The sequence below is a fragment of the Schistocerca piceifrons genome, chromosome 8, assembly GCF_021461385.2.
Source record: "Schistocerca piceifrons isolate TAMUIC-IGC-003096 chromosome 8, iqSchPice1.1, whole genome shotgun sequence".
Lineage (NCBI taxonomy): Eukaryota > Metazoa > Arthropoda > Insecta > Orthoptera > Acrididae > Schistocerca > Schistocerca piceifrons.
Window position 1 is genome coordinate 312,596,272 of NC_060145.1, and position 20,767 is coordinate 312,617,038.

At 40.1% G+C, this 20,767-nt stretch overlaps 1 protein-coding gene across 1 annotated transcript in view; it reads left to right on the forward strand.

The window, feature by feature from the left end:
• Nucleotides 1-20,767, forward strand: part of LOC124711790 — a 170,201-nt gene that overhangs the window by 68,243 nt on the left and 81,191 nt on the right. The window contains exons 4-6 of the mRNA XM_047242009.1: nucleotides 4,074-4,276; nucleotides 7,532-7,811; nucleotides 17,689-17,820. Coding sequence (XP_047097965.1) covers nucleotides 4,074-4,276; nucleotides 7,532-7,811; nucleotides 17,689-17,820 — 615 coding nt within the window. The remainder of the gene's footprint in view (nucleotides 1-4,073; nucleotides 4,277-7,531; nucleotides 7,812-17,688; nucleotides 17,821-20,767) is intronic.

Consider the following 20,767-nt stretch of genomic DNA (forward strand, 5'->3'; position numbering starts at 1 on the left):
GCTGCGATCGTCAGGTCGCACACCCCATGGAAGTCATTCTCACTGCTGCTGAATATTCCATCCCTCACCCTACTTCTTCTCCACGCCGCGTACCGGTCCCCTGGTGGACCGCAGCATGTAGAGACGCTTTATGTGCTCGTCGACGTGCTTTACGCACCTTTAAACACCACCCTACAGTGGCGAATTGTATCAATTATAAACGATTACGTGCACAGTGTCGTCGTATTATTAAAGAAAGCAAGAAAGCCAGCTGGGCTGCTTTCACAAGCACCTTCAACAGTTTTACTCCTTCTTCTGTTGTCTGGGGTAGCTTGCGCCGGCTATCTGCCACTAAGGTCCACTCACCAGTTTCTGGCTTGACGGTCGCGAATGACGTCCTTGTGGCCCCTGAGGATGTCTCCAATGCCTTCGGCCGCTTTTTTGCAGAGGTTTCGAGCTCCGCTCATTACCACCCTGCCTTCCTCCCCCGCAAACAGGCAGAGGAGGCTAGGCCACCTAACTTCCGCTCCTCGAATTGTGAAAGTTGTAATGCCCCATTCACCATTCGGGAACTCGAAAACGCACTTGGCTGGTCACTGTCCTCCGCTCCAGGGCCTGATTCTATTCATATTCAGATGCTGAAGAACCTTTCTCCTGCGGGTAAAGGTTTTCTTCTTCGTACTTACAATCGCATCTGGATTGAGGGACATGTTCCTGCATGCTGGGGCGAAGGACAAGCACTTGCCTTCCAGTTATCGACCCATCTCGCTTACCAGCTGTGTCTGTAAAGTGATGGAGCGAATGGTTAACTCTCGTTTGGTTTGGCTGCTCGAGTGTCGACGCCTACTTACCAATGTACAATGTGGATTTCGTAGGCGCCGCTCTGCTGTTGACCATTTGGTTACCTTGTCGACCTTCATTATGAATAACTTCTTGCGGAAGCACCCGGCCGCGGCTGTGTTCTTTGATTTGAAGAAGGCTTACGACACCTGTTGGAGGGCGGGCATTCTCCGCACCATGCATACATGGGGCTTCGCGGTCGCCTCCCTCTTTTTATTCGTTCCTTTTTAATGGATCGACTGTTCAGGGTACGTGTGGGTTCTGTCCTGTCAGACACCTTTCGCCAGGAGAATGGGGTGCCACAGGGCTCAGTTTTGAGCGTCGCTCTCTTCGCCATAGCGATCAATCCAATAATGGATTGCCTCCCAGCTGATGTATCAGGCTCCCTTTTCGTGGATGATTTTACCATCTATTGCAGCGCGCAGCGTACATGTTTCCTGGAGCGCTGTCTTCAGCGTTCTCTTGACCGTCTTTACTCCTGGAGTGTCGCCAATGGCTTCCATTTTTCTGCCGAGAAGACGGTCTGTATTAACTTCTGGCGCTACAAAGAGTTTCTCCCACCGTCCTTACGACTCGGTCCCGTTGCTCTCCCATTCGTGGAGACAACAAAATTTTTAGGTCTTACATTTGACAGGAAACTTAGCTGGTCTTCACATGTGTCATATTTGGCTGCCCGTTGTACCCGTTCTCTAAATGTCCTCCGTGTTCTCAGTGGTATGTCGTGGGGAGCGGATCGAACCGTCCTACTTCGTCTATATCGGTCGATCGTCCGCTCCAAGCTGGATTATGGGAGCTTCGTATACTCCTCTGCACGGCCATCCATCTTACGCTGCCTCAACTCCATACAACATCGAGGTTTACGACTTGCAATCGGAGCGTTTTATACTAGTCCCGTCGAGTGTGTTCATGCTGACGCTGGTGAATTGCCACTCACCTACCGGCACGATATATTGCTTTGTCGGTATGCCTGTCGGCTACTGTCAATGGCCGACCACCCGTCTTATCGTTCCTTTTTTGACGACTCTCTCGACCGTCAATACGGGTTGTATGTCTCTGCCCTGCTACCCCCTGGAGTTCGCTTTCGTCGCCTCCTTCAACACCTTAATTTTTAACTCCCTGCAACCTTTAGAGTGGGCGAGAGCCACACGCCACCTTGGCTCCAGGCTCAGGTTCACGTTCACCTTGACCTCAGCTCGCTCCCAAAGAAGGTTACCCCCGGTTCCGTCTACCACTCCCGTTTTGTCGAACTTCGTTCGAAGTTTATTAATATGACCTTCATTTATACAGATGGCTCCAAGACCAATGACAGGGTCGGGTGTTCTTTTATTGTCGGGGCACAAAGTTTCAAATACCGGCTCCATGGCCATTGTTCGTTCTTCACAGCTGAGCTCTTTGCCCCCTACCAGGCTGTTCTTTACATCTGCCGCCACCGACATTCTGCTTATGTCATCTGCTCCGATTCCCTGAGCGCCATCCAGAGCCTCAGTGATCCGTATCCGGTTCACCCTTTCGTGCACCGGATCCAACGCTCTCTTCAGCAGCTGGTGGATGTCGGTTCTCCGGTTAGCTTTATGTGGGTTCCTGGCCATGTCGGTATCCCTGGCAACGAAGCTGCAGATGCCGCTGCCAAGGCTGCGGTCCTCCAGCCTCGGACAACTTCTTGTTGTGTCCCTTCGTCAGATTGTGGCAGGTTCATTTGTCGCCGCATTTTATCGCTGTGGCATGCCGGTTGGGCTGCACTTACAGACAACAAGCTTCGGGCCTTGAAACCTCTTCCCGCGTCTTTGACGTCCTCCTTCCGCCCTTCTCAACGGGAGGAGGTCGTTTTGGCCCGGTTACGAATTGGACACTGCCGGTTCAGCCATCGCCATCTGCTGACGGCTGCACCGGCGCCGTTCTGCCCATGTGGGCAATTGCTGTCGGTCCGCCACATTTTAACGTCCTGTCCGGATTTTAACACACTGCGTTTTGATCTTGGCCTGCCATGTACTCTAGATGCCATTTTAGCGGATCACCCATGAGCAGCTGCTCGCGTTCTTCGTTTTATCAACTTGACAAACCTCTGTAAGGACATTTGATTATGCTGTTTTTTTAATCCTATGCCTGTCAGTCTGTCTTTTATCGTGTTTTCCGTTTCGTTGCTGTTTTAAACTTGTGACTCGCGGTGCATTCCTAATGTAGTCTGGGCGCTAATGACCATTGAAGTTGTGCGCCCTAAAACCACAAAAAAAAAAAAAAAAAAAAAAAAAAAAAAAAACCACAGCCACACATCGATCAAGACGCATCCAACACGTGGCTAAGAAAAGGCAATATATACAGTGAGACGGAATGATTCATGATTGCAATACAGGATCAAACAATAAACACCAGATATTACAGCAGGCATATTATTAAAGATCCCAATACCATAACAGATAAATGCAGACTTTGCAAACAACAAATAGAAACAGTAGACCACATCACAAGTGGATGTACAATACTAGCAAATACAGAATATCCCAGAAGACATGACAATGTAGCAAAAATAATACATCAACAACTTGCCATAAAACATAAACTAATAAAACAACACGTTCCCACATACAAGTATGCACCACAAAATGTACTGGAGAATGATGAATACAAATTATACTGGAACAGAACCATTATAACAGATAAAACAACACCACATAACAAACCTGACATCATACTCACCAATAAAAAGAAGAAATTAACACAACTAATCGAAATATCCCTACCCAATACAACAAATATACAGCAGAAAACAGGAGAAAAAATTGAAAAATACATCCAACTGGCTGAGGAAGTAAAGGACATGTTGCATCAGGATAAAGTTGACATTATACCAATTATACTATCAACTACAGGAGTCATACCACACAATATCCACCAGTACATCAACACAATACAGCTACATCCAAACTTATATAAATAACTACAGAAATCTGTAATTATTGATACGCATTCAATAAACCGAAAGTTCCTAAATACAATGTAACATATACCATACAGTTAAAAGGAAGTCACGCTTGATGAAGGTCCGCGTCACTTTCCATTTTTAAACAGACCTAAGGTCTGAGAAAAATAGAAATAATAATAATAATAAAAATTATTATAATTATTTAAAATTATTATTATTATTATTTTTAATATTATTATTCAACGAATGCTAATAGAACAATGTGTTGTCATGAACTTTTACAGAAATAGTAAAGCTACAAGTTTTATCACTATCTCTTTCCTTATTGGCACAGGTACTGAAGCTGCTAACAGAATGTGACAGTGTATCAGGAGGAATACCTGATGGAGATATACTGTATTTTGTGACAGTGGCATTCATGAGTATAAAAGAAGTTCTCAGAACCAGAGACACATTTCTACTGAGACTGATATTAGATTTCTTCGCTGATGTTAACTCCATTACCCACACACGGCAAGTTCTTCTTTCATATACAAGGTGATTTTATTGGTTTTCTTTGAGTTGTATATTTGGCAATGGCAAAGATTGCATGAATAAATTATCAGTTAATCTTCTTTGTACCTGTCTAAATGAGTATGAAAATAATTTGTTTTATCAGTGAAAATAAAAATATCTACTCACTAAGCTGCAGCAAGAGAAATCATGTATTAAGGTTTAGCAAATGTGCAAGTGTTCAGAGGCTCCTTATTCTATCCCTCCACTTATACCACATACAATGCACGTAGCTTTCCGCTCTTATTAACTCTTGCTCTTGTTTTGTCTCTTTTATGGTAGCTGGATTGAGGACACTAGGTTATTGTTGTACTTAGTTGGTTTGAGGTGATATCCACCTACTAATCAACAATTGCATATTTTATTGTAGTCATCTATAACTAAACTGAAACTATACATTAATGCATCATACAAGTAGATATACATATTTAACCATCATCATCAAATGTAACTTAATATTGATGTCTGTATCTTTGAAAAATTACCAGTAATATAAATCCTTATATCATTGATGGATGTCAGCAACGGAAAATTCAGCTGGTTCAACTTTTCATATAATTTTGTTTGCCGTGTCTGGTATTTAGTTCGTACTAAAATGACATGATTTAACACAGTTTCATCTTCACTGTCTTGACTGCACATTGGGGAATCAACAGCTTTGTTATAAAGGTGATTGGAGTAACATCCATGTCCTAATCAGTTTCTTATAATGGAGCTTGAGTCCCATTTGCTCATTCTGGCTCTGTTAAATGACAGTTTTCTTGACAGTTCGTGTTGAACATGAACAAAAAATCTCCTTATGTTCCTTTGGGTAACTATCCAGTCCCTGCCAAATTTTTCCTGTGCTTGGTGGTGTTTTTTCCATACAAAATAACTAAGGGATATGGAACATGAAGTGTTGAATATGGAAACATGCTGTTTGACGTTATCATGAGAGGTTAAGTTAAATGTAGCTCATCTAATGTGCTTCTGATGATGAATGTGTGATTAAAAGACAGAGAATGTCAGCCAAGTTTGTGTAGTGTAAGGCTGATCTCCTGTATACAAGGTCTGTCTGGAAACTAATCTCCATTAGACTGAAAATAAGATATTGGAATACTTAAAGCAGTTTTTTTATATAAATTCTATACTTTTGCATTACTTCTCTGTATAATTATAATGCAGATTTAAGCATTTATCATACATCATATCAAGTTGACCTGTTCACTCTGCATAAAATTGTGCCATCTGAGATTCTAGCCAGTTTGTGACAGTATCTTGAAATTTTTTCATGTCCATTATGAGGTCAAAATCGCTTGAAGCCAAGACTGGACTGTAGGGCGAATGTTAAAAACGGGGAATTTTGAACTGAAACAACAATTTTTGTGTTTGCTGGGCAGATTGAGGTCAAGCGCATGTTGTGCAGAAACATGACTTTAGTAGTGAAGATGGCATATTGTAATTGGTAGGCAATGAAAACCTTGTCACTCCATCTGTCTGTGAAAATTATATGATTCTAGTTACCAGTAACTCCATTATGAAAGAGGGACATGAAAGTGCATGGATTTCTCTACTCTGTCAATAACTAGGCTTCTGCTATATAGTTACAGAGGTTGAAACATTATATGTATCACTTTATATATAGTTTATAAGAAACTATTTTTATTTCTCCTGTAAAATTTAACAAAATGCAGTCATGGGGTTTTCATAGCCTACCATTGATTGCTTGTTTTGAATGGCTCTTTCCAGTTTTTGTTAATTTCTCACAGTAGGTTTCAAAATAGATTGTCCTTCCACATTCCATAAAATCCGCAAACAGTATTCTCTTAGTATTCCAAAAAATAATGTTCATAACATATTTGGCTGAGAGACTTTGGTGTGCTTTATTTTTGGTTTCTTGGCCAAGGTAGTTGATCTTATACATTGAAGTGCTGTTTCGTTTCTTTGTTACCGTAAGAAACCAATGTTTTGAACAGGTCACAATTATGTTAATGTGCCTTCTCCTTCCACTTCCTAATGAAAAGAAAAATCCAAAGAAAGTCATATGTAGCTTTTTGTAGTTCTCATAAGAGTTTCGGAACACAACAAGCAGAGAACTTGTGGTATCATAATTTTATAATCATGATCTGACCATAAAGACCCTGATAACTCTGTGGAAACTTGTCTGACAGTTGAGATATTGTGAAATGCCTGTTTTCACAATTTTTTGTTAATTTTGTGTACCAGTTCATTGCTGCCTATGGATGGGTTGCCGTTGCTGTCATTATAAAGAACGTTTATCTTTTCACTGTTAAAACACCAACCACTGGTGCACAGTACCACCACTCATCACATTTGCAGACATGTCAGGTATTATGATTTGTCCATAGTTATAATGATTTCTGGACTAAAATTACGGTGGTAAGATAACCCTTGCCAAAATTACGGAATTTGCTATTTAATTTATTTTAGTAGTTTGACATCACCATGTTTTTCGTTGCATCATTTTGTGAACCCAGAAAGTTCAGTTTTTATTGCTGTGAAAATTCCTTTCACTGTGCTTACCAGTTGTACAATGTTTTTAACTGTTTTGTATTTTGAAAAACGTAACTTCGAGATCTAATTTTTAAACAGCGAGTACTCTTTCTTGTCTTTCTTACTAGGGAGTTAAAGGCCTAAATTCTTACTTTCGAAGCATTATAATTAAGCTTCAAATAGAGATTTCTACTGTCAATTTTTTTATAAATATTCCTATGCCCCCCCTCCCTAATTCTCTTGCCCCCATTACTGATAGCTTCTTTTCAAACTTGGCATCTCTGCATTTAGTTCATATTCAGCACAAATTTCACAGTAGTGTCGCTGCTGCTGGGATCTCCCTCTTGCATTGTCATTATCCTTGATGTACTTTCTTTTGGTTATTATTGCATTTCACAGTTATTTACTGATAACTCCTATTAATCAAAGTATGTGCAGATTTGGGCTCATTTATGTACAATCTCCCAAGAATGTGTTCATAGTTGAAATCAAAAGTAATTAAAATTTCACCTGAATTAGTAGCTGAGAGGATTAACAGACCACATTTGTAAACACACTAAATGACACCATACAAAACATATTACCTCTAACTCCTTTCGTTGTGAGCTTCAAAAAGCTGCTGTTGCGATAAATAACTGTTGTAAGCCAAAATTATTCCATCAAAATTTTTGTTTATGATAAGTTTTACCCACAGCTTTACACATTGCATGAAGTAGGAAGAAAACTATAACATGTATACTGTTTCAGCTTTAAGGATGGCGTGGAGAAGCTGTTAGATCAGCACTGCCAATCAGATCCACCTGAAGAGCTTGGCATGCTGCTGGAATTCTTGCAGACTTTAATCTTAATCCGTATAGAAGACCTCATGCCACTGTATAGCCGCATTTTACAGTTGGCGCTGTGCTCTATTCCATGTTCTGCTGTTGCAGCCTCGGCACTCTCACTTGCTCAAGCTATACTCAGTACCAGCACCAATACCTCCGGAGAGAGTGGAAGTTTAATAGGACAATTCAGTGGGAGTCTTTCTGTAAGTTTGATTTCCCCCTGTAAAAAATTGTAGAGTTTTGGAAAAAGGGGCAGATGAAAGCAGCAGTATATCTAGTATGGAGGAAGTTGTCATAAAATCTGTCAGAGAGAGAATGAATATGAATATATGGAAAGAATTGTCACAGAAACTGCTGTATAACAAATAGGTTACCATTCAAACAATGGAAAATCAAGGATGGAATAATGAGAAGCAACACTTCACCATCCAGTACCCATGCCCTGCTATCCTTCTCCCTCACCACCCCAGCCTCCTCCTTACCGCCCTTGGGAAAAAAAAACACCCAGATGGCTTCTCCCATCATGCACTGGTGCTCACAATTTAGCCTTGGCAGTCAGAGACTGTGGTTGTGTGTGTGAGTTCTCTAATTCTGATTAAGGCCTTTCTGACCGAAACCTTGCTTGCTCGACAGTCTTTTTGTATTGCCTATCTGCAACTCAGCATCTCCGCTATATGGTGAGTAGAAATCTATCTTTTTCACAATATTGTCAGGTAAGTTACTAATAACAAATTCATTCACACTGTTTCTGAAATGAAATGATGGAATATGTTGCAGTTTATCGTTAAATCTCATAAAAGTGATACTGCCAACATTAATGTGCTAAGTAAACAATCACAAAACTTTTTACCATATTTGCTTTGGGACGTTGGAGTACATAACAGGAATTAAATTACAAATTGTTGCTTATTTAATTTCTGTAAAATATTCGTCCTACTTTTTCATCATTTTGTTTCAAAGTAACTGCTGTTTGAGTCTTATTTCCAGAATTAACGTTTTTGTTGATGTTCAGTGCAGGTTGTTTAGTGGAGAATAATCTGATTACAGCAGGTTGTATTTGTTGATGAAAACATGATACAGAACTGGGACAAATTGTAAAATACCCACAACACTCTAAAGGTTTTTTACTATGTTATTACAAAAGCTCAGTCTTCACCACCAGCTGACCAGACTCCATATTCACAATAATATATCACTTAATATAAGATTTTTTCATTGACAGAAGTCACTGCTGCTGTTACTCTGTTTTCAGCTCATTTATATCATGAGTTGTACATACCCTCACAAAGATATCAGATGTGGTCATGTCTGAAGATCTTGGATGCCACGAATGTAGGGCAGTGTCTGTGTCCCATGTGCCATATTCAGTGCTGAGGCAGTTTTTCAGTGAGAAATTTTCGTGAATTGTTTAGCCAGTGGGGTGGAGTTCCAACCTGTTGGAATAAGAAATCGTTGCAACCTTTCAGAAAAAAAAGTGTCATCTGCTGTATTTCAGGATAACTCATTTCTGGCACTGTGTTATTCCCAGAAAAGTATGCTTCATAAACAGTTTTGTAGGAAGCGGAGCAGAGCACATCATTTTTTAATAAAAATTAAGAGCATGTACACATTTATTTAAAAATGGTGACCAGTTTCCATGTACTCTAGATCATCATCAAACCATACTTGGTCTCTGCTTGCCACCTTGGAGTGTGGTCTGATGATGGTCTAAAATAGAATGAAACTGATCACCATTTTAATATAAATGTGTATTTGCGATCAAGACTGCCTTTTAACATTTACCAAATATTGTTTGAAGATTGCCACTATTTCCAATGACGATTACAAAAATAATGAAAATACAATCGCATTAGGCAAATATCATTCCTGCTCAATGATTTTCTGAGTGTTCTGGTTCTCCCTATACATGTTATACCTGTTAACTTTAGCACTGACACGAAAATTAATTGTAATAAAAATATGTCTTATATTTTATCTAAGCAAGTATTATTAATGTCAACACATTTCCTTTTGTCATCAAACCCAAAAGCTTGCAAAAATTTTACTCACTGTGCATTTCAGTCCATAGGTCACCTTAACACTTGCCTGTCATATAGGAGATTAAAAGATGTCTGGTTGCATTGTGAGTAGGCTTCTGTGGGCTCTGGTCAAAAGTTAGCAAAATGCTCTTCACTCTTAGATCAGAAGTATGACGTTGAGATGCTCCTTGTCTTTGCACAGATATTCTATCTTTTTATATTGAAAAAATTGTTTTTCACCATTAGCAAAAAAAGAAAATACACCCAAAGCACCAACACTTTTGTACATAACAAGAATTAAAGTACAAAATGTTGTAAATGTAATTGCCATAAAATAGCTGTCATACTTTTACATCATTTTGGGACCACAGTTACTAGCTTACACTACCGTATTTACTCGAATCTAAGCCGCACCTGAAAAATGAGACTCGAAATAAGGAAAAAATTTTTTCCCGAATCTAAGCCGCACCTGAAATTTGAGACTCGAAATTCAAGGGGAGAGAAAAATTATAGGGCGCATCTCCAAATCGAAACAAAGTTGGTCCATTGTAATATGAGACACAATTTAGGTCGAATGAATGACGATACAGCTACAGTAGTTTGGTTCGAGTCGTAAGTTAGTCGTTAAGCTTTACGAGGTAGCCATTGCTATGCGTCAGGCGCTCCGTCCGTATTTATACGGGTACCCTTCCTTTTCCACGTGCTTCGTCTGGTTTGAATTGATAGCTTATTTTTCTTTGATCTGATAAGCGCAGTTTTCTTTATTAAAGGTGTTTACATCATTCTAAGCTGAAAATGCGTTGATGTACTGTGTCATGCATTGTTTGTCACATTCTAATAGTGTGTGTTTACGGCCTGTCGCCGCTCGCGGCATGGCTTGCTTTTGTGCGCGCAACCGCCGCTTTTTTCTCTCTCTCTCTCTCTCTCTCTCTCTCTCTCTCTCTCTCTCTCTCTCTCTCTCTCTCTCTCTCTTTTTTTTTTTTTTTTTTTTTTTTTTTTTTTTTTTTTTTTTTTTTTTTTTTTTTTTTTGAGGAATCGTCTAATTAGCGAAACAATGGCAAGAAACTGCTATTTGTTGTTACTTACACTGCTGCTTTATTTGATAATGATCAACAAGAACCAAATAATAGACTGTGTATGATAGAAGATGTTCTGAACGAGAGTTTAGCGAAAATTTTTCTCCGTTTGAAAATCTTTGCAGGCGCCTCTTTAGTACATTACATTCTACACAGAAATTAGAGTCATCTTAGATTTAAAAATCTAGTCAATTGCTGTGCTTCATTTCTGACTGTATCACTATTAAGCATAAGAATAATACGAATGACATGACATGATATGTATATTCTTCCGCGTTTGCTGTTGTCTCACTCTAGTTTCGTAGTTTATTAGGCAGACCGGATTTAAATGAGAAAGCAGCAAACATGAAACAATACATGGCAAAATGTTTATTTGCGTATTATTCTTATGGTGACGAGAATACTGCATGTGATTCACAATTTATAAAGTTCCTATTATAGCAACCATCTCTTCTCACAGATAGGAAAAAATTCAGAATGAGTTGGCCATATTGACAAACATCCCAAACAGTCTTTCCAGTCGGATTTTCGTAGTACATTGAAATGCTGCTACGTTCGAAGATGAACCATGCGGAAATTGTATTTACTTCGTTGGATAATGTATGAAAATGCAGTGGTCGAAACTCGGGGCGGAGAAAATAGTTCGTCTTCCACCTTTTTTCTTTTTTTTTTTTTTAAATTTATTTACTGACGCTGAGGTTTTGGCGCCAGTATTTATCTTTGTGCCTACAAAGCATGCCTGTGTAGCGCTACATATATTCGACGGCAGAAGTAAGTTGTGGCAGCACCCACCAACTTTTTTCAGAATTTTCGCGGGCTTTGCACTCGATTCTAAGCCGCAGGTGGTTTTTTTGATTACAAAAAACGGAAAAAAAGTGCAGCTTAGATTCGAGTAAATACGGTACTTCAACTGCAGCTCACACAACTCCTTCTGTTGCCAGATGCCACTGTGCTTCAAACTAAAGATCAGCAATGGAAAGACTGGCATCTAGCAGCATTTCTCTGAAACCCTGTCACACCTATTCTATCAACACACATTTCATTCCCATAATACATCATAATATAAAATGTTTTGTAATTGCACCTTAGAGCAATGGTTAATAACATAGCAAAAAAATTTAATGTTTTATATGTGTTTTGCATTCTGTCCCTGTTTAATAGCAGGTGCTTATTAATGAACATAAATTGCTAAAAATTGGATCATCCCTGTTTTGTAGCATGTGCCTACCAATAAATATAAATTGTTAAATTCTTTTTGAAATACGCTATATTTTTGTAATAGTATAATACCCATAACAAGTTACAAGTAATATCAGCTGTCTTTATGTACTTCATAGAAGTTAATAAAAAATCTGAAATCATATTTCAAATAAAATTTTTTAAGAAAAGTTCACACACACACACACACACACACACACACACACACACACACACACACACACACACACACACACTGCATGACAGAAAAAGCAAAACTGAAACAGCAGGGGTTGAGAGGGTTTGTGTCGTTATTTCAGTGATAACAATATTGAATCAAATTCACAGCCCAGTTGTCAGTATGACGTTGCACCACCTCTGGCCTGGATGCGTGCACTGGTAAGAAGGGTGTCAGAAAGCTATCTTTTCCTGAGGCAATCTGACCCACAGCTGTTGTAACTGTTTCTTGATGTCTTGGATACTGGCACTGGGACATAATTGTTGGCTGAGTTGGTTCCACACGTTCTGTCGGGGACAGAACTGGGAGTTTTGTCTGCCCATAGGAGTACCTCAACATTACACAGGCAGTTAATAGAGGTCCATGTCATGTTTGGACAAACAATATCCTGTTGAGAAATTGCACCACAATACTTAGCGTCGGATGTAACACGGGAGGACACAGGATGCCTGACATGTTGTCGTCACATCACAATTCCCTCAATCACACTAGCCGACTCCTGAAGTCATGCCTTCCCTTACATTCCCATGCAGTCCAACAACAGGCCACTGTCACATCCAAAAGTGCTACAAATCTGGATACTGTGCAACTCAACCAGCAAAGTGAATGGAGACCCAGTGTTGAAATTCAGGTGCTGATAATGCTGTCTCGTGTGGGAGTACAGTAATTCCATGCCCCCACAGTGATCACTCAACACCTGGTGCAGTTCCCACCCTTTGTACCAGGTCTGGTAACAATTCTAAACACAAGTAACGCTAATGTACTGGGATAGCTGTTCTACGTGTCACAGTGAATTGCAAATATAATTATTTATACATACCCACTAATGATGTGTACATGTACAAAATTACATTGACATCTGACAGTGTTTGGGGTGCTTGACTTTTTTTGTCAGGCATTGTATATTTAAGCCATTTTCTACTGGATGTAAAACTGACATTTCAAGTGTCAGTTATAATGGATATTTAAATACTTTATGCAAAAAGACAAGAAAACTGAATTTATTCATGTATTGTGTAAGTACAGAAAAAGAACAAGAAAAATGTAGCTTACATTGTGGTTTGGTGAAGCAACATTAAATGATTATGGAAATGGAGCAGAGCATACTAATAATACCAGTTTGTTGGATGTATGCTGCTCTGTTATTGAGAGCTTCATTTAAAAGCACCTCACAATTTCGTAGCTACGTTCAGATGATAGTAAACATGTTCTTATAAGCAGTCCTCATTGCATTCAAGACACACTAGTGATCTCTACATCCCCTGTGTTTCAGCTTTTGCACACACACACACACACACACACACACACACACACACACACACACACACTAGAAAATGTAAGCTTGACCTTGATGCACCATACACTGCAACTATTTTAAAATTTTATTTAATCTAAACTACTTCTTTTAGTTTTTCATAGGTAAAGCATGAAATTTAAAATTTGAATATTTCAAAATATAACTCCTTTTATAGTAAAGCATATCAACAATTTTAATGTAAGATTTCTTACGAAGAAAACACACCCGTTTTCGTACAATAATCCTGGGGAATTTACTTTCATATATATCTGACTTTGGTGATCATTTAACATTGCTTTGCCGCAGAACAGTGTAGGGACAAAAAGGGGCAAAATTTTAGGTGTAAACATTGCCAGTAAATGTATTCTGAGCTCTGCATCCAGATGTCTTCTAAATGTGTTTCATCGAAGTGGAGGAGATGTTGAACAGCAGACAGGCACATATAAAAGGAGACAGTTTTTTTTATTTTTTATTTTTTTTTTAACATCAGATGAACACACAAATTCTCTCTCTCTCTCTCTCTCTCTCTCTCTCTCTCTCACACACACACACACACACACACACACACACACACACACACACACACACACACACACACAGAGTCACAATCACGGCCTCTGTTTCCAACCAATAGCTCAATTCAATACGCATTAGGAATAAGAAATATCTACATACAGACCTAAAATCACTTACCTTGGTCCAAAAACGTGTCAGATATTCAGAAACGCGCATTTGCAGTAAATTGCCTGCAACCATTAAAAACTTGGTTCCAGATAAGGCAAAGTTTAATCATGGTTTCAGACACTTTTGAATAGGCAACTCCTGCTTCATAGACGAAAATCTTAACAGGGACTGTTAGACCAGCTTACGTAAAAATGTCTATTAGATTTCAGTTTTGACAGCACTCTGTCATGACAGTCAAGATTAAGTATGTGTGTGTGATAAATTTATTAAAAAATGCATAACTATTTTTCAAACAATAGAAAATCCAGGACGGAATGTAACAATATTGTGAGAGGGAAAGTTGCTACTCATATAGTGGAGATTCTGGGTCACAGACACAGCAAAAAGATCTTCACACTTAAAGCTTTCAGCCAATGGCCTATGTCAACAATAGACACACATATGCGCGCTCGCGCACATGCACACACAACCAACAACAACAAATGCAACTCGCACACACGACTGCAATCTGAGGCAACTGAAACCACACTGTGAACAGCAGCACCAGTGCATGATGGGAGTGGTGACTGGGTGGGGCAAAGGAGGCGACTGGAGCAGAGAGGGGGAGGGATGGTAGGTAGGGATGGCAGGCAGTGAAGTGCTGCAGGTTGGGTGGCAGGCAAGAGTGGGGTGGGGGAAGTAGTGGAAAAGGAAAGAAATAAATAAAAAATAAAATAAAAAATACTGGGTGTGGTGGTTGAATGACAGTTGTGTAGTGCTGGAGTGGGAGCAGGGAAGGGGCTGGATGGGTGAGGACAACTACTATCGAAGGTTGAGGCCTGGAGGGTTACGGGAACGTAGACTGTATTGCAGGGAAAGTTCCCACCTATGCAGATCATAAAAGCTGGTGTTTGTGGGAAGGATCCACATGGCACAGGCTGTGAAGCAGTCATTGAAATGAAGGATGTCATGTTTGGCAGCGTGTTCGGCAACATGGTGGTCCACTTGTTTCCTGGCCACAGTTTGTCGGTGGCCATTCATGTGAACAGACAGCTTGTTGGGTGTCATGCTTATATAGAATGCACCACAGTGGCTGCAGCTTAGCTTGTAGACCACATACTGGTTTCACAGGTAGCCCTGCCTTTGATGGGACGGGTGACATTAGTGACTGGACTGGACTTGAGTATGTGGTGGTGGGAGGATGTATGGGATGGGCCTTGCATCTAGGTCCATTACAGAGGTATGAGCCATGAGGTAAGGGATTGGGAGCAGGGGTTGTGTAAGGATGGATGAGTATTTTGTGTAAGTTCGGTGGACAGTGCAATACCACTGTGGGAGGGGTGGCAAGGATAAGGGCAGGACATTTCTCATTTCAGGGTACAACTAGAGATAATCAAAACCCTGGTGGAGAAAGTAATTCAGTTGCTGCAGTCCTGGGTGGTACTGAGTTATGAGGGGAATGCTCCTCTGTGGCAGAACGGTGGCTCTTTGGGATGTGGTGGAACACTGGGAAGATAAGACATGGGAGATTTGTTTTTGTACAAGGTTGGGAGGATAATTGTTGTCAGTGAAGGCTTCAGGGAGAGCCTCGGTATATTTAGAGAGGGGCTGCTCGTCACTGCAGATGTGATGACCATGGGTGGCTAGGCTGTACAGAAGGGACTTCTTGGTATGGAATGGGTGGCAGCTGTCGAAGTGGAGGTATTGCTGGTGGTTAGTAGGGTTGATATGAATGGAAGTACTGATGTAGCCATCTTCAAGGTGGAGGTCAACATCTAGGAAGGTGGCTTGTTGGGTTGAGTAGGACCAGGTGAAACAAACGGGGGAGAAGTTGTTGAGATTCTGGAGGAATGTGGATAGCAAAGATGTCATCAGTGAATCTGAACGGGGTGAGAGGTTTAGTATTCTCGGTGTTTAGGAAAGATTCCTCTAGATGGCCCATGAATACGTTGGCATAGGATGGTGCCATGCGGGTGCCCATAGCCGTACCCCGGATTTATCTGTAGGTAATGCCTTCAAAGGAGAAGTAATTGTGGGTGAGGATACAGTTGGTCATGGCGACCAGGAAGGAGGTTATTTGTTTGGAATCCATCAGGTGTTGGGAAAGGTAGTGTTCAATAGCATCAAGGCCATAGACATTAGGGATGTTAGTGTAAAGGGAGGTGGCATCAATAGTGATGAGCAGGGCACCATGTGGTAAAGGGACAGGAACTGTGGAGAGTCGGTGGAGGAAATGGTTGGTATCTTTTATATAGGAGGGTAGGTTCCGGGTAATACGTTGAAGGTGTTGGTCTACAAGAGCAGAGATTCTCTCAGTGGTGGCACAGTAACCAGCCACAATGGGGCATCCTGGTTGGTTAGGTGTATGGACGTAAGAAGCATGTAGAAGGTTGGAGTGCGGGGAGTGGTAGGGGAGAGTAGAGAGATGGACTCCGGGGATAGGTTCTGGGATGGGCCTAAGGATTTGAGTAGTGACTGGAGATCCTGCTGGATTACTGGAATGGGGTCACTGTGCCAAGGTTTGTAGGTGGAAGTATCTGGCAGCTGGCAGAGTCCTTCCGCCGTGTAATCCTTGCAGTTCAGAATGACAGTGGTGGAGCCTTTGCCCGCAGGTAGTATTATAATGTTGGGAACAGTTTTCAGATCAGATGGTGGTCTGCAGTTCTTTCTGCAGATTTAAGGTTGTTCTACATGTTGAGTGATTTTGGGAATGATGGTGAGGCAAGGTTTGAGGTTAAGAAATTCTGGAATGTTAACAGGGGGTGGCTTGGGGGCAGTGGGGGTGGATCACAGTTGGATGGATCACAGTTGGATGGAGGAGTGAACTGAGTTGGACAAGGTTCAGTATTGGTCTTTGGTTGAGTCTGATTGGTAGGGTTGGTGGCAAAAGTGTTTCCACTGTATGGACTGGGAGAAGGAGAGGTGGTGTCAATATTTTTTGGAATAAATATCGCTATTTTATCAACAGCCCTAGTGTGGAGGTTGAGAGATAGAGGTGCAGGGGTGCGGAAGATGATGTAGTGCTGCCTGTGGTAGAGTGGAAGTGTGCAGGGACATGTCATAGATAGGATGATGGGCTGTTAGGTACAGAATCTGGAGAAATGTGGTTTTTTTGTGTGTGTGTGGGGGGGGGGGGGGTAGAGATATGGCTAGGACCATGCAGGTGAGCTGTGGTGACAGAAGGCATGTGTGAGGCTGCAAAAGGACTACAGAAGGGGATAGAAACAGGGGGATGATGGGGACTAGTGAAGGTTGAGGCCAGGGGGGTAACGGATGTTTGCATAGTTTAAGTATATTTTAAGTTGAAGTTGAAATAAAATATTGAAACTTTAGAATAATTCATAAGTGACAAATAAATGATCAGAAACTGATATAAGTGTTTGCTGTGAGTGTAAACAGCATCAAGTTTTGAAATGCATTGTATATTAAGAAAAAAACCATTTTATGACAGAAGGCATATTTTATTTAGTGTGGAATCATCTCCCAGAAAATTCCATTATGAATAAGATAAAATAATTCCTACATGATCACTTTTTGCTTCTTCTGCGCAGGTTTGCTGCATTTCTGATATATTTCTTGCATATTTTACAGACCCTGTTAACAGTTTTTTGTGATGAAAATGGAACACCAGATGTACAACAGCAATTATGTGAACTCATGAGGGATATGTGTGATGTGGCTCAACTAAGAGAAAAACTGCTTCAGGTTCTTGATGTTGAGCTGGTAAGTCAATTATTTAGCAGTCAGAATTTTGTCATGGTCGAATACATGTAGTTGTGGCACTTCAGCTTGTTTTTATTCTGTTTATTCTGCATCATGGCTACAGCATGCCAAATGGGCAGAAAACTGATATGTTGACCGTGGCATCTGGTGAAGATGGATCGTTTAGAGCAATAAATTGTAGGAACAATAAGAAGGCATTTGATAGGTATTTTTAGGTTTTCTAAGGACCATGGAAGGTTACCAGTTTTAAGAAATCTCTTACAAAACAATAGTAAAAAAAAGTCGTGAGAAATTCATTCGCCACATACAGCAGAAAATTGTATTAGTTCTAAGAGAAATAAAACTGCAGCTGTTTGATTAACCATGGTGTGTGATGTGGTCTTCAATCCAAAGACTGGTTTGATGCAGCACTCCATGCTACTCTATACTGTGCAAGCCTCTTCATCTCTGAGTAACTACATCCTTCTGATTCGGCTTACTGTATTTCTCTTGTGGTCTCCCTCTATGATTTTTACCTCCCACACTTCCCTCCAGTACTAAATTAATAATCCCTTGGTGTCTCAGAATGTGTCCTACCAACTGATCCCTTCTCCTAATCAGGTTGTGCCACAAATTTCTTTTCTTCCCAATTCTATTCAGTATCACCTCATTAATGATGTGATCTATCCATCTAATCTTTAGCACTACATTTCAAAAGCTTCTATTCTCTTCTTGTCTAACACTTAAATCAGTATTCGACGTTAAGAAAATTTCTCTTCTTCGGAAATGTTTTTCTTTCCATTGCCAGTTTACATTTTATATACTCTCAGTTTTAACCATCATCAATTATTTTGCTGCTTAAATAGCAAAACCCATCTACTTTAAGTGTTTCATTTCCTAATCTAATTCCCTCAGCATCATCTGATTTAATTCAAATACATTCCATTATTCTTGTTTTGCTTTTGTTGATGTTCACCTTATATCCTCCTTTCAGGACACTGTCCATTCCATTCAACTGCTTTTCAAAGTCTTTTGCTCTCTGACAGAATTACAATGTCATCGGCAAACCTCAAAGTTTTTATTTCTTCTGCCTGAACTTTAATACCTACTCCAAATTTTTCTTTTTGTTTCCTTTACTCCTTAGTCAATACACAGATTTGAACAACATAGGCTACAACCTTGTTTCACTCCCTTCTGTCACTGCTTCCCTTTCATGTCCCTCGACTCTTATAACTGCCATCTGGTTTCTGTACAAATTGTAAATAGCCTTTTGCTCCCTATATTTTACCCCTCCCACTTTCAGAATTTGAAAGAGAGTGTTCCAGTTAACATTGCCAAAAGCTTTCTCTAAGTCAACAAATATTATAAACATAGGTTTGCTTTTCCTTAATCTATCTTTAAGATTAGTAGTTGGGTCAGTATTTCCTCATGTGTTCCTACATTTCTCTGGAGTCCCAACTGATCTTCCCTGAAGTCAGCTTCTACCAGTTTTCCATTCTTTTGTAAAGAATTTGTGTTAGTATTTTGCAACCATGGCTTATTAAGCTGATAGTTTGGTAATTTTCACATCTGTTGGCATCTACTTTCTTTGGAATTGGAAATATTATATTCTTTTTGAAGTCTGAGTATTTCGCATGTCTTACACATTTTGCTCACCAGGTGGAAGAGTTTTGTAATGGCCAGCTCTCCAAAGGCTGTCAGTAGTTCTACTGGAATGTTGTCTACTCCCAGGGCCTTGTTTCGGCTTAGATCTTTCAGTGCTCTGTCAAATTCTTCACACAGTACCATATCTCCCATCTCATCTTCATCTATGACCTCTTCCATTTCCGTAATATTGCCTTCAAGTACATCTGCCCTGTGTAGACCCTCCATACACTCCTCCCACCTTTCTGCTGTTCTTTCTTTGCTTAGGACTGGTTTCCCATCTGTGTTCTTGATAGTCATACAGGTGGCTCTCTTTCTTCCAAATTTTTCTGTAGATGGCAGCTATCTTTACCCTGGTGACATATGCTTTTAAATTCTTACATTTGTCCTCTAGCCACCCCTGCTTAGCCATTTTGCAGTTCCCGTCAATCTCCCTTTCGCTTGCTTCATTAACTGCATTTTTATATTCTCTCCTTTCATCAAATAAATTCAATACCTCTTGTGTTACCCAAGGATTTCTACTACCTCTCATCTTTTTACATACTTGATCCTGTGCTGCCTTCACTTTTATCCCTCAAAGCTACCCATTGTGCTACTACTGTATTCCTTTCCCCTGGTCTTGTTAATTGTTTTACAAGCCGCAACATGTTTGCAAATTGAACAGTGACCCGAAAATAGAATGAATTTCCTTTTCTTCATGTCCATGATCACAATTTTTTGTGTCATCAGACTATTGGTTTTGGTCTGTAATGACGATCTTCAGGGCTGCAGAAAAATATGGAAAAAACACAAATACAACTAGCAGATTCTCTACAGCTTAAAACAATAAAGTAGACCATGATGAAAAGTATTACTGAAATACATGTGCATTTGTGCACTTTAAATATGATGAGACATACTTGTTTTATAAAAACATGTCCTAATGTACTGGAGCCACAGTGCCATCGTCAAAAGCTAAACACAAAATCAGCGCCAGCATTGTTAGACATATATAAATAATGGCACACATGAGAGTCATCTTGTCAGCAGCACTACTGTTCAAAACAAACTGCCATACAGTAGCCACAAACGTTTGTATTGTAAGTTTGCCAGATGTTGTTACTGTAGATGTACATATATTCCTCAATGATGTAAAATAAAGGCAGGTACAATCAGTAAAGTCTGTGATGCACTTATTAAGTGTAAAAGGCAGTACAGTAACAAGGCCATGCTCTTAATTTGTTAGAAGAGTTTGAAATTTATAAAGCAAAAATACAAAAGCCAACAAAAGTGCTTAATTGGCAGAACAATTTCGTGCCTAATGCCTACTTTACTCTGTTTGACA